Source organism: Orycteropus afer, unplaced genomic scaffold (assembly GCF_000298275.1).
Source record: "Orycteropus afer afer isolate SDZICR_OR568_19922 unplaced genomic scaffold, OryAfe1.0 scaffold00611, whole genome shotgun sequence".
NCBI lineage: Eukaryota > Metazoa > Chordata > Mammalia > Tubulidentata > Orycteropodidae > Orycteropus > Orycteropus afer.
In genome coordinates, this window is record NW_006922198.1 from 728,826 (window position 1) to 743,613 (window position 14,788).

The window sequence follows — 14,788 nt, forward strand, 5'->3', positions numbered from 1 at the left end:
CTGTGATGGTTAAGGTTATGTGTGGACTTAATTGGGCCATGATTTTCATTGGTTTGACAGTTATGTAATTGTGTTATTTGGCAGTTACATAATGATGTAGTTATCTTCTGTTTTGTGATGTGCCTATGCCTGTGGTTATGGTCACATTTGGGAATGAGTTGTCAGTTACATTAATGAGACAAGATTAGGGTGGGATCTATTGTAGGTCACCACTTTGCTAGTAGGTGTGACTCAAGTCACTACCCATTTCCTACTCACCACCTTTCATACCTTTGTACCATCTTGCTCAAATAAGGGGAATTTCTTTGAGGATATGGTCTGTAACCAATGTATATAAATGCTCCAGCAAAGTTCTCTCTCTTGATCTGGATGTTGTATTTGGTTTATCATCATCTGACCTCCAGTTCTTTGAACTTGAACCAGCAGGCAATCATCTGACCTGATTTGCCAGCTTCCACAGCCTTGTGAGCCAGCAGCAGCCTGTTGTCTGACCTGCCAATTTGGGTTGCAACCACGTGAGTCAGGAGAAGTCTCCAGACTGATCCCTGGCCCACGGCTGGCAGCTTCCACAACTGTATGAACCTTTTCTTTGATGGTTTCTGAGTCCTGTGAGACATTGCAGAGTTACAGAACCCAAAGGCAGGAGGGAGAATACTGATGGGAGGAAGAATAGTCAATATGAGAGATGATGGAGTGATACAGCAGTTTGGAGAAGTTGGACATTTGAGACATCTTCAACCACCACCTGCCTCATAAGAACTAGCTTTGTGCTGATCCTTTTAAAATAAATTATTCATGCATCTCTTAATAAGGTCTTCCCTAATAGCCTTAATTAAAATTATTTGTCTCCCCAACAATCTTAATCTACCTATTTATTTTAGTATTCTTAATAATTATAACAATTAATTTATATGTAGTGACTACTGTGTGCCAGGCACTGTTCTAAGCATTTTATGTATATTAACATGTTTAATCCTCACACAACTCAGTGTACTACTTTTGTTATCCCTGATAACAAAACCAAGACCAGAATAAGGAAACCGAGACACAGAAAGGTTTCCCAAGGTCACACAATTAGGTGACTGTGATGTTTGTTCTGCTAGCCGTGATCTATGCCATGTTTCCAAATGTAGCACCTGTCTTCCTCTATCATGTTATGTAACTTATTTTGTTTAGTGTTGATCTCCATTTGCCGCCTCTACCTCCATCTAAACGTCAGCTCCAAGAAGATAAGTATTTTTGTTTTTTAAAATCTGTTTTGTTTACTGCTTTATCCCTAGCACCTGAACCGTGTCTAGCTCCTAGTAGACGTTTGGTGAGTGTTTGTTGAAGAACAGAGATTTTTAAAAAGGGTACTATATACTGTCATTTGCTAATTAATACATTTTAAAATCTCAGTTAAGTAGATCATTTTCTGGGGGTAAAAATCTAATTGAAGTAATTTGAAAAGCCCATTCACTAGGTATGAAACAGAGAGAAGTTATCAAAGCTATCTCCTTTTCCCTTACAAGAAAGGATTCTAGCCCTTCTGGATTTACCAATAAATAATTTTAAACTTTTGGAATCAGACACACAGTTACCCGGGTAGTGAAAGCAATTGAAACTCTCCAGTTTACTCTGGTAGCATAGTGGCTAAGGCACTTGACTGCTAACCAGAAGACTGGCGGTTCAAATCCACCAGCCACTCCTCGGAAGGAAGATGGGGCAATCTACTTCCATAGTGATACTGCCTCGGAAACCCAGGGAGGGGTCGCTATGAGTCGGGTTCGACTCAATGGCATATAACAACAACAACAGTTCATTCTGTGGCAATTAGGTATGATCTTGCTCATGCCATTGGTTTTTCTGAGTCTCTTTTTTCTTCTTTGTAAAATGGGGTTGACAATACTGATTTTACAGGATTGTTAAGCTTACAGGTTAGGATCTAAGAAAGTTAGAATAACCCACCTCATCTTTCTCTCACGGAGTGGCCAGTGGGTTCACACTGCCAACTTTAATAGCCAAATACATTAACCACTGTGCCACTAGAACTCCTCCTCTGGCATGTAATTACCCCCAAAAAACAAACCAAACCCATTGTTGTTGAGTCAGTTCCAAGTCATAGCAACTCCATGTATTATTGTTGTTGTTGTTGTTTGCTGTCGAGTCAGCCCTGACTCATAGCGACCCCTCCTTGGGTTTCCGAGGCAGTATCACTACGGAAGTAGGATTGCCCAACCTTCCTTCCGAGAAGTGGCTGGTGGATTTGAACCGTCAGCCTTCTGGTGAGCAGTCAAGTGCCTTAGGCACTATGCTACCAGAGCTCCCCCATGTATTATTAGCATGCAGGAATTATTATAATAATGATACTGTTTCAAGGAAAATAGCACACACAATAACACTCTGCCCCAGATGAATTTATCAGTATAACTTGAAATTTAAAAAAAAAAAAAAAAAACCTAGTAAATACACTAATCAATAGAATTAATTACCGAAAGAGTTTATCTGAATTATGCATACAGGTTAAATATAGGAAAATCAATCAATATAACACAATATGCCAATAGGAAAAAATCACATGCTTATATATCAATGGTCATTTTGTAAAACGTACTGAAATTCATGACCCATTTTAATTAAAACACGGAACTTATAATGAAGAGCTTCTATATTAGTTTTGTGCTTAGAGTGAGAATCAGTAACAGTATCCTTAATTAAAATGAGCAAGAGGGAGAGGATGCCTGTTACTACCATGATGATATACAGGTAGTCCCCGGGTTACAAACAAGAGCCGTTAAGTCAGGACAGGTGCATACAGTTCTTATTTAGACTTATTTTGGTGCAGGAAGACTGATACCTTTTCAGTGATTGCACAAAGGATGTGGGGGCGGCTTCCTCTCTGACCTCCTCCAGTTTCACAAGGGGGTGGCAGAATCACCATTAGCAGCATCAGTCCAAAGCTGACTCCTATTATGAGACAGACGTCAGACATGCTGCCACCCTCCCAACCTTCTTACCAGTTCTGACTCCAGCTGTCCCTCCCATGGCACTCACTACTTTTTTGCTTGCTTTGATAATTCGTTGCAGTGGCCACACAGAACTCACAGACAATACTCGTGATTATGGGTTTTATCTGGGAAGTAAAAGGTACAATTCAGGTTCAGAACGCTCAGGATACAGTTCTTCAGTCAGGACAACCTCCCTTCAGCCTTGCCCACACGAAAGCCTCTCTTTGGCTCTTGGCTTCCTGACCTGGCTTCTGCAAATGTTACAGAGCTCTTTTAGCTCTGCTGATAGCTATACCCCACTTGCACACTCCACTCTGCCAGCAAGCCTTCTGCCCAAAGGCACTCACCTTTCTCACTCCGTAGGCTGGGAAGCCCACTCCTCTGTCTTATGCCAGTCTCTTGGTTCTGCTGCTGCCATCTCTCTGCCATCTCAGCAAAGTGTTACAGTGCATGCTTGCACGTGTGATCTCACTCTCACTGCTCTGTCTCGTGATTCTAGGAGGTTTGGCACAGGGATTTTTGGTACAGGGACATACTCCACTCCTGGCTACTCTTTCTTGATGGTAGTGAGATCCTTCCCCACTCCATCTCAAGATGGCTTCTTTTAAGCCTAGAAGGATGACAAAGCTGACCAATCCCCACGTTAAGGTTCCAAGGTTCCATACACCTTGTTTTTGAACTGACCAGAATTTCTTAGCATAACTAAAATAAAACAATTTTAAAAAGTTCAGAATGTAAAAAAGAACACAAAACAGAAAAAAGAGAGGTAAATATTATAAATAAAAAGATGGAAATCATTCGTCGCAGATGATAATGATTTTATATTTAGAAAATCCAAAAGAATTATGCAAAATTAAGAAAAATGGTTAATGAGTATAGATTGAGAAAAATGGTTGATGAGTATAGATTCACCAAAGTAGTTGGATATGGGATAAATATACTAAAGTCAGGGACAGTCTGCTACAACCAGTTAAAATGTCTTCAATATATATTTCATGTCCATACATTTACCATAATTTTTTTAAAACATAATAGCATCAAATTAAAAGGACATAACAAAATCCATAATGAGGCGGTATCTCTACAGAAGTAGATTGCCCAACTTTCCTTCTGGTTAGTTAGTTAGTTAGCATCATATTATATAATCCAGATATGGTATAGGCTTGAGACATTCTCCCAAAACTTGCAAATAAAAGAAGTAAGATTAAACCATAAAATTACTGGATAAGGAAGACTAACAAAGACAAGTAAAGCATCCTTAAAGAAACTATTTCTCAAGCCTAAGATTTGAATGTCAGCTGATAGAATGTATTAATGTATAAGTGTCAGGGGTCCCCAAGTCCACCACTACTCTCAATGATTTGCTAGAACTCACAGGACTTGTAGTCATACTCACTGCTAAGATATGTTAAGCAAAAGGACGCAACAAAATCCACAATGGGAAAAGTTTCCAGAGGAAACCATGAGCACGCGTTCAATGGTCCTGTCCCAGCAGAGTCACAAAAACGAATAAACCAATCCCATTGCTGTGGAGTCATTTATGACTCATAGCAACCCTATAGAACAGAGTAGAACTGCCCCATAAGGTTTCCGAGAGTGTAAATCTTTACAGAAGGAGACTGCCACATCTTTCTCTCATGGAACAGCTGATAGGTTCAAACCACCAACCTTTCAGTTTCCAGCAGAGCATGTTAACCACTGTGCCACCAGGGCTCATTGGAGTCACACAAGATGTGCTTAATTGCTCCTGGAACAAGTTGTGACAACAGGTCAATAATTCGTTAGGGACTCAATGCCCAGAGTGATTTACTGGAGTCTGATCACATAGCCGTTTCTGCATGTTGTTGTTGTTGTTGTGTACCATCGAGTCACACCTGACTCATAGTGACCCCTCCTTGGGTTTCCGAGGCAGTATCACTACCACTACGGAAGTAGGATTGCCCAACCTTCCTTCCGAGGAGTGGCTGGTGGGTTTGAACCGCCAGCCTTCTGGTTAGCAGTCAAGTGCCTTAGCCACTATGCTACCAGAGCTCCCAAAATGAGCTAATAGTGGAGGCACTAGGGATCAAACCCAGGGCCTCACAGGTACCAAAATGCCAGGTTCCCAGAAAGAAAGTAGGTTCAGCATAAACCATACAGCACAGTTCAAGTATAATGCACTGTTATCAGTTCTGCTAGTAGTGAGAACCTTCCAAAAATTCAAGTGCCCAGACACCAGCGAAGGCCCAACCTTGTAAACAGGCCTTTGAAAGGGTATTAACTTTTTTCTGTACAATATTAAAAAAGAGAAGAAGAAAAGAGGTTGGTCAGTAATGAAAGTAAATAAAGAGGAGAGCGATTGCCATCTTGCACCATCCAAGAGAGAGCATATTATGGCTGAGGGACACATAGGTGTGCTCTGGTGGTACAGCGGCTAAGATATTTGACAGCTAGCCAAAAGGTCAATGGTTCAAACCCACCAGTTGCTCAATGAAAGAAGGATGAGGCAGTCTGCTTCCGTAAGATTTACTGTCTTAGAATCCCAATGGGGGTCACTAGAAGTGGGAACTGACTCGGTGGTGCAGTGAGTTTGGTTTGGAGTTTTCTACAGTGTGGAAGAGTTTCTGAAGCTGGTTTTTCTTAGGAGTACCCCTTAAAATCATTCAGTGTACTCGCTTTTTTGAAAATAAGAAATTTCTAATTTATCTTAACTGTTTAATTTGTTGTTGCTATTATATTTACAAAGTTGGCAAAAATAAAGAAATTTAGCAAGACATTGTGAAATCACTTCCTCCTACCGTGTCTTCAATTCATTCAATTCCCGTCTTTCTCTGTAAGATTATGCTCACTCTTCTGCATCACACTTTTTTTCCACTTAATAAAAAATGTTAGAGCTCTTATCTGTTCATAAATAATTTCTTCATTTTGTTTAATAGCTTATAGTCTCCCATTGTATGATCATGCCATGGTTGATTCTACCAGTACCTTAATGTTGGTCATGTGGTTGTTTCCAGTCCTTCACTGGTACTAACTGTGCTGCAGGGAATAACATTGTACGTATGTTTTATTACAGGTTTGAGAGTGTATCTATAGGTTAAACTCTCAGTTGTGGAATTTCTGTGTTAATGGAGTATGTATTTGGACCTAAAAGAGTTACTACCAAATTGTCCTCTAAAGAGTTTATACCAATTTATATTCCCATCATTTACGGATTAGTGTTTGTTTCCCCACATTCTTGCTAACACTGTATTCTCAAACTTTTGGAAATCTTGCTAAACTGATAGATTAAAAATTGATACCTTAATTTGTTTATCAATAAGGTTGAGCATCTCTTCATATATATTTGAGCCACTTGTTTTCCCTTTTCTATTATCCTCTCACCCACTTTTCTATTGGGTCAGCAGCAGTCTTTTTCTTACGGATTTGGAGAAACTGTATTAAGGTGATAATCCTTTGTGATGTGAGGTGCAAATATTTCCCCCAGTTTATCATTTGCTTGCCATTTAGTCATGTTGTACAGTTAGAAAGGTCTTCTAGGTTACAAAAATAATTGGCTTATTCACTCATACTTTCTTTCAGTTATTGCTTAATGTTTTACATTTAAATCTCTGATGTATTTTAAATGTAGCCTAGTGTATAGCATGAAGTGTGGAGCTAACTTCATTTTTCTCTAGGTGGCTGATCAGCTTTTCCCACCCGTTTGAACCATCATCTTTATGGTGTATGTGGAAACCCTGTACGTTTTGGATCTGGGTCTGATCTTTTCCTGCTGTGCCATTGCTCTTCTGCCTACTTTTGTGCCACTTCTTTTTTTTTTTCCCCCAATGGTGGTGAAAATATACAAATGAAAACATTCACCAATACATCTACCACATTTAAAATTCAGTGACATTGATTACATTTTTCATGTTGTGCCACCATTATTGCTATCCTTTTCTAAAACATTGCACAACCATTAACGTAAACTCAATGCCTACAAAACAAAAACTCCTCCTTTACCCCTCCCTCCGACCCCTAACCCACTGCCACTTGTTTTCCCTTTTCTATTATCCTCTCACCCACTTTTCTATTGGGTCAGCAGCAGTCTTTTTCTTACAGGTTTGGAGAAACTGTTGATTCCAACTAGATAAGTGGTAGGATTTTTAAATCGATTCCAACTCAGAGCGACCTTTAGGATGGAGTAGGACTCCCTCATTGTGTTTCCAAATCTGTAAATCTTTACAGAAGCAGATTGCCTCATGTTTCTCCTGTGGAGTGGCTGGTGGGTTCTAACCACCACCCTTTTGGTTAGCAGTGGAATGCTTTAACCAGTATGCCATGAGTACTCCCACTCCTGGTAATCATTAATCCTCTTTGGTTTCTATATATGTGTTTATTTCATATAAGTGAGATCGTACGGTGTTTGTCCTTATGTGACTGACTTATTTTGCCCAGCATGATGTTTTGAAAGTTCATCCATGTTGTGGTATGCATCAGAGTTTCATTTCTCTTTATGGCTTATCATATTCCATTGTATGTATATACCACATTTTGTTTAGTCATTCATCTGTTGATGGAATTTTGGTTATTTCCAGCTTTTGTCTATTGTGAAAAGTGTTTCAATGAACATTGTACAGGTTTCTCTTTGTGTTCCTACATTCACTTCTTCTGGGTATATACCTAGCATAGGTATTGCTGGATCATATGGTAGTTCTCTGTTCAACTTTTTGAAGAACCATGTGCCACCCACTTTTAATTACTAAGACTTTGTATGTCTTACAATCTAATGCATCTGGTTCTATTTCAGAATTATCTTTAATACTCAACTTTTGCAATATGAATTTTAGCATTAGCTTTTTAAGTTGTAGATAAAATAAAAGAATAAAAAATAAAAGAACATTTGTGGCTATTTTTATTGGGATTGAGTTAAATTTTAATACATTGATGTAACGACGTTTTTAGAATGGGTTTTTCTCTATGAACACAGTATGTCTTTCCACTTGTTCAAGTCTTTATTGTTAACACTCAGGAGTATTTTAAAGTAATTTTTGTTTTTTCATTTCTTGTTACCTTTACTCCTCAGAGTTACTAGATAAGTGGTAGGATTTTTTACTTTCTGACTGCTTTGCCAAATAGTTTGATTATGAATTTACTTCCCATATAGATCTACCTTTAGGGAGCGAGTAACCTTAATCATGCAAAGAATATTCTAGTTTGATTGTCAGTTTAATTCTCACTGTAAACTAATGTACTGATGTTCTGGTTTTATGTGTCATTTTATGTGAACAGGTAATATGATCCACATTAAGAGATGCATCCAGTCCATACATACTAGTACATCATGCTTTCAAGCCTGTGAAGTTAGCTGAGAGCCAAATCGTAGATCTTGGAAAATTCACCATTGTACATACTAGTGTATGTCACCCAGTAAAATGATCTCTTGGTAGACAGCCAGATGACCTCATCCTGTAAACATGTAGATCATTATTTTAAAAATCAGTGATTAACTTAGTAAACTTTACTGTATCAATTGACAACCTCTAAGAAAACCTACAATGAATAGTAGATATAGATAAATAGAAGTTCTTTATCTGTTACTGGTATTTCTATACCTGGTTATGATGAAAAGGGCCTAATCTGTATACTGGAAATGTGCTTTGAAAAATTACTGAGTAATATCATTGGTCAAATTTTTTATGAATATTTTAAATTCTTATATATTACAGAATTTCACAAACTTATTTGGACAACCACTAGTCTGCTTGCTTTCTCCTACAGCATATCCAAAAGCTTTACAAGGTATGTTTTATCATTACCTGTTACATCCGTAAGTTGCAAATGAACAATGACTATTAAATAATCCTGATCTTTGTTTTTCCCTCCCATAATGATCACTTACGGACTTGTTGTTGTTGTTGTTATGTGCGGTCGAGTCAGAACCGACTCATAGCAACGCCTCCTTGGGTTTCCGAGGCAGTATCGCTACAGAAGTAGATTGCCCACCCTTCCTTCCAAGGAGTGGCTGGTGGGTTTGAACCGCCAGCCTTCTGGTTAGCACTCAAGTGCCTTAGGCACTATGCTGCCAGAGCTCCTACATATGTGTATAGGTATGTATATTTCTCTCTCTGTCTCTCTCTGTCTCTCCATTTAAATCTGGCAGGTGTGGATCTGAAATATACTCAGAAGGCTTGCAAATAGTTGTACTTCCTTAATTTGTACTACCATTAAGCCTTGAGATAATTCTAAGAGTTATGTTAAGTCATCCCTGAGAAGAGGGTGCTTTTGTCTCTTGCTGTTGGGGAACTCATGATTTGTGAGTTTTTAAATTTGTTTTGCAGGTGTTTGTCCCAAAGCTAAGAGCTCATCTATATTGCATGATTTCTTGAATCTTTGGCTTCATACTTGAGGCATCTTTTAAGACTGTTAGATTTCCAGTCTGGAAAATTTCTCATCCTGTGCCTATGAGTTAGGATAACCTAACTGGCACAACTTAAAGGGATTCTTTTATTCACATTTTCACTTTGTTGTACTTTGAAAATAAAAGAACCTCTTCTAAGTCGGCCAGAGAGACAAGTCAGCGTTTTAGCTATTTCTCAGATGGCGTGGAAATGAAAAACTTTTAGTCCTTAACAGGTTATCCTTAATAAACAACACATAAATCCAATTCTAACGCCCCGTCATTTAGCGAGGGAAAATACTAAACAAACCTTACCACTGTTTTAGCAGTACTTGTCACTGTTTCACTATCTCCCTAACTGTGAATAGTGCTGATGTCTCTCTGTGGGAGATGGCATTTTACTGCTACTTCCCAGCCAGAAGTCCTGTCTGCTGACATAGTTTGACACAGGAAGTGATGGTCAGCATTTGAATGCCTGAGAGAAGCTGGAGACTTTCACCGTTGTTTTGAGGTAAGTTCTGCTATTTAACAGGGAAAAACATGTAGAAATTTTAAGTTCATGTATCCGAAAGTCAAATTATCCTATTTTAAGGGATAGAACTTACCTTCAAACAACGGTAAAATTCTCCTGCTTTGAGGACTTTGTTATCCTGTTTCTTAACATTTCTGGATGAATATTACACCCTCCTATTACTTGACAATACTTTTTGCTATTAATTTGTCCTGGCAAGATACAGCTTCATTTAAAATCACATGGACTGATTCATTAATACCAAGAATATTTAGTCTGAAAAGCTTTATTATGTAAAGGATAAAAACATGGACTCTGGAACAAACTGACTAAATTTGAACCTCAACTCAGCCACTTGCTAGGTATGTGACTATGAGAAGTTGGTTAATCATTCTGTGCCTCAGTTTCTTCATCTGTCAAATGGGGATAATTAATAATAGTGCCTAACTCATAATAATACTGAGTACATAGTAAATACCTAATATGTTTTTATTATTATTAACATACTTATTTGTATTACATGTCCTTAACATTTTTTGGTCCAGTATCCTATCTTTTGTGCTATAAAGCTTAAATCTCTAATCCCTTATAATTAATCAAGGGATTAATTAATTAATCCCTTGTAATTAGTTAAGGGATCAATTAATTAATCCCTTATAATTAACTAATCTGCTTATAATTATACAATTAGATTAAAAGCTCTTTTTGAGAAGTATCTTGGATTTATCCATAGACGTTGCCAGTCACTTTTGCAGAAGGGAGTTGGCCCTCCATTTGGGCACAAAACTAATAGATACCTTAGTATTTGGAATATCACATTGGGCTCCTACAGCTCTAGAGTCTAAAGCCTAACTGTTCTCTCTTTAGCCAGGAGTTAACTTCATTCATTCTACAAACATTATGGGAGATAATACACCAACCAGAACAGTTATTGCTCTCATAGAGCCGGATGTCTAGTAAAAGATATAAATAGCAGTGAAAGTGCAGTCAGTGTGTCATAGGAGGAAACTCATGGAACACATGAGAGGAACACCTAACCAGCACTTGAGGGTGAAAGAAGTGGATGAAGTGATCCCTAAAATGGATTTGAAGGATATGTGGAATTAATTGGGAATGGGGTGTGGTTGAGCAAGAGTGTCTGAACAGAGAGGCCAGAAGTAAAGCCTGAAGTAACAGAGTTTATGACACATTTAGAGAAATTAAAGTAGTTCCTTCTTGCTAAAGGGTAGAGTTTTAGATTGTGTAGCTACCTTATTAAAAAGTCTTTTAAGGTTTAAGAGACTTAAGTAGAAGACAATGGATGCTGCCTTCAGAATAATCTCAACAGAGGAATAACACGAAAGGGCATCCAGTTTACTTTGTAGAGAACGAATTAGAGAGGGGCCTTGATGCAAACAAGGAGATGGTGGAGGCCGGAGCGAGTACAATGGTTAGATAGCTGGCTTCAAAAAATATGAAGACTATACATTAGGGGCTCTGGTAGTGTAGTGCCTAAGGCACTTGACTGCTAACCAGAAGGCTGGCAGTTCAAACCCACCAGCCACTCCTCGGAAGGAAGGTTGGGCGATCTACTTCCATAGTGATACCACCTCGGAAACCCAAGGAGGGGTCGGTATGAGTCGAATCCGATTCGATGGCAGTGAGTTTGGTTTTTTTGGTCCATACACAGGAGGTCATGTTGAGTCCCGGGTTTCTAGCTGAGGTGCTAGTAGAAATCATGCTACATATTGAGAAGCAGATTTGCAGAGAACAAAAGGGAAAATTTCGTTTTCAATTTTTGACACGTCAAATTTGAGAGCTAGGTAGAATATATAGTGTAGAGCAATGTTATCTAATAGAATATAATGTGAGTCACATGTATAATTTAAAATGTTATAGTAGCAGCATTTAAAAAATAAAAATTTAAAAGAATCAGGTGAAATTAGTGTCAGTAACATATCATGTTGTACTAAGTCTTTGAAATCCAGTATATATTTTACACGTAACAGTACATCTCAATTTGGACTAGTCAAATTTTATGTGCCCACTAGCTACTACAGGACAGCACAGTTCCGGACCTAAGGAGTTGGATGTAGGCTGCAGACAGAGAAGTGGGAATCAGTAGGAAAAGAGAATGAATCATGGGAGTAGATGAGATCACCACTGAGTATGGTCAAAGAAAGAAATGGCTGACATTAAGAAACAGGCAGAGAAAGAGCAACTATCAAAGGAAGATGAAGAAGATGGGCTGTACTGATAATTCACCAGACATTCCCATCATGAATTGTCTATGATCCAGCACTGTCTGTTTGGATGAAATTTGTTATTTGGGTGAAAAAGGGCTAAGGAATATGTTCGTTTTCCATTTCTCTGGAGTGGCCTAGGCTCCAACGTTCAGCAGAAAGCAGCATGCCTGGCCTCTGCCTTTGTAGTTTCATGCAGAATCTGCTTTGATGAACTATGAGTTAATGATACAGCTTTAATTTTATAGGTTGTCAGTATATTAAAATGTGTTCCTCGGGTGTATCTCTTATCTTTTATAAAATTGTGTCTGTTTATCACATCTATGTTATTACAGATCAAACTCAGCGAGGTAGCCTCTTCACTCTCTTTTTGAACAACCCTCTAATGGCCTTCCTATTTGTCTCTGGATTGTCAAGCATGCGGAGAGGCCTGTGGGAAAAGTGTCAAGAGTATCTTCGAAAAATCAACCGAGATATTGCCCAGCTACTGACTCATTCACGTTCAATAGGTACCCTACTAATCTAACTGAACACTTAACAGAATGTACTGTCATTGCTTGATCTTGTTACTTATTTTAAATTATTTGCGTTTTTAAAGGTATTTGTCCCAAGCAGGAAAGTTGAGATGGTTTTCTTCCCCTTTGATATTTATTTTCCATTGAAGCTTCTTTCACTGTCAACTGTTTCCTCTTTGCAGATCAGGCATTTCTTCAGTTTTTTGGAGATGAATTTCTTCGCTTGCTTCTCACGAGGTTTATTTTTTGTTCAGCCACCATGAGGATGCACAAGATTTTTCGGGTAGGCAAAGAATATCATTAGAGATCAATTTTACCATTTAAGTTAGGTATTTAAGAATCTTGTATTATAATTTACTTGTATTGAATAAGAGGAGTTCTGGTGGTGTAGTGGTTAAAGTGTTTGGCTGCTAACCAAAGGGTTAGCAGTTTGAACCCACTAGCCGCTCTATGGGAGAAAGATGAGGCAGTCTGCTTCTGTAAAGATTTATAGCCTTGGAAACCCTATGGAGCAGTTCTTCTCTGTCCTTTAGGGTCACCATAAGTTAGAATCAACTCTACGACAGTGGGTTTTTCTGGTATTGAATAAAGTTTGAATAGATCCAAAGTAATATTTACAAATTAATATGTAAAGTATAAAGATTAACAATATAAACAACATCAGAGTATCTCCCACCAGTCAAGAAGCAGAACATTTTCATTATCTTTGAGGTTCTCTGTAGGTCTTCTCTGATCCTATTCCCTTCCTTCTTCCTCTCAAATAAAAGTGCCATCCTGAATTTTATGACTGTCACTTTTCTTTCTAGTTTTGTCATATGGATTTGTATTTCTACACAACTTACTGATGGATCCATGTTATATGCTTTCATTCACAGCTTGCTTTTCTCCACTTAGTATTATCTTCCTGAGATTGAGCTGTGTTGATGACTCTAGCTTCTCTGCATTTCTTTTCATTGCTATGCACGATTCCCTTATTTGACAATATGTCACAAATCACTTATCCATTGTACTGATAATGAACACTTGGATTGTTTCTCCTTTTTTATTATTACTAATGGTGCCACTGTGAAATTCTTCTATCACTTTCCTGGTACACATGTATAATTTTCTCTGAGGAATATACCTAGTAGTAAAATTGCCAGGTTAGAGAATATAGGCATATTCAACTTTTCTACGTAATGCCAGACTGTTGTCCAGAGTGACTGTATCAGTGTACATTCCCCCCAGCAGTGTGTAGGAGTTGCTGTTGCTGTAGTCCTTGCCTGCACTTGTTGCAGTCACACATTAAAGTTTATGTGCATGTGATAGATGTAAAGAAGCTCATTGTGGTTTTAATTTTTGTTTCCCTGATTACTGTTGAGGTTGAGCAACTTTTCATATGTGTTGTTCTTGTCCTTCTTAGAATTATGTATGCAATGGAGGTTGCTATGAGTCAACATCGACTCAATGGCAGTGGGTTTGAGTTTTTTTTTGGTTTAATAATAAAAAAAAATTGCCATCAAGTCGATACCGACTCATAGTGACCCCCAGTGGATTTCGAAGGTGGTAAATCTTTTCTAAAGTAGATTGCCCCATCTTCCTTCTGCAGAGTGGCTTGTGAGTTTCAACCACCAGCCTTCTGGTTAGCAGTCAGATGCCTTAGGCACTTCACCACCAGAGGTCTATTTTAATAGGCTTTCAATCAATAATATCGCATTATATCATATCTCAAGGGACCTTCCATTATCCTTTTAATCCCTGTACCCTATCTAATAATCTTTCATGCCTCTTATTTGTAATTTGTTTCCTTTCTTTTTTAGTCTAGCTAAGGTTTATCAATTTTCCTGATCATCTCAAAGAACTAGCTTTTAATTTCATTGATTTTTCACTCCATTTGTTTCTTCTGTTTCATTTATTTCCATTCATACCTTTAATTTTTTAAATTTGCTATTATTTGCTCTTATTAATCCACTTTTTTTTAATTTTTTTTTTCAGTTGTGATTTGGGTGAAAATTTACAGAGCAAATTCACTTTCCATATAGCAGTTTACATGCACTTTGTCTCATGACACTGACTACAATTTACCCCAATGTAACAGCTCCCCTCCCACTTCCTCCTGATAGTTACCTCTTCCCTGTGCCCATCCCTCCATGCACTCCTGCACCCTGAGCTGTCTCCCTGTGCATTAATAGCCCTTCTTTCTCCCATGATTATTCTCT

The 14,788-nt window shown here is 38.2% G+C and overlaps 1 protein-coding gene across 1 annotated transcript in view; it reads left to right on the forward strand.

Moving 5' to 3' along the window:
• The window catches only part of SCAI (suppressor of cancer cell invasion), a 63,060-nt gene that overhangs the window by 44,114 nt on the left and 4,158 nt on the right, over window positions 1–14,788 (forward strand). The window contains exons 14-16 of the mRNA XM_042783045.1: window positions 8,672–8,744; window positions 12,411–12,584; window positions 12,773–12,873. Of these exons, the coding sequence (XP_042638979.1) occupies window positions 8,672–8,744; window positions 12,411–12,584; window positions 12,773–12,873 (348 nt within the window). The remainder of the gene's footprint in view (window positions 1–8,671; window positions 8,745–12,410; window positions 12,585–12,772; window positions 12,874–14,788) is intronic.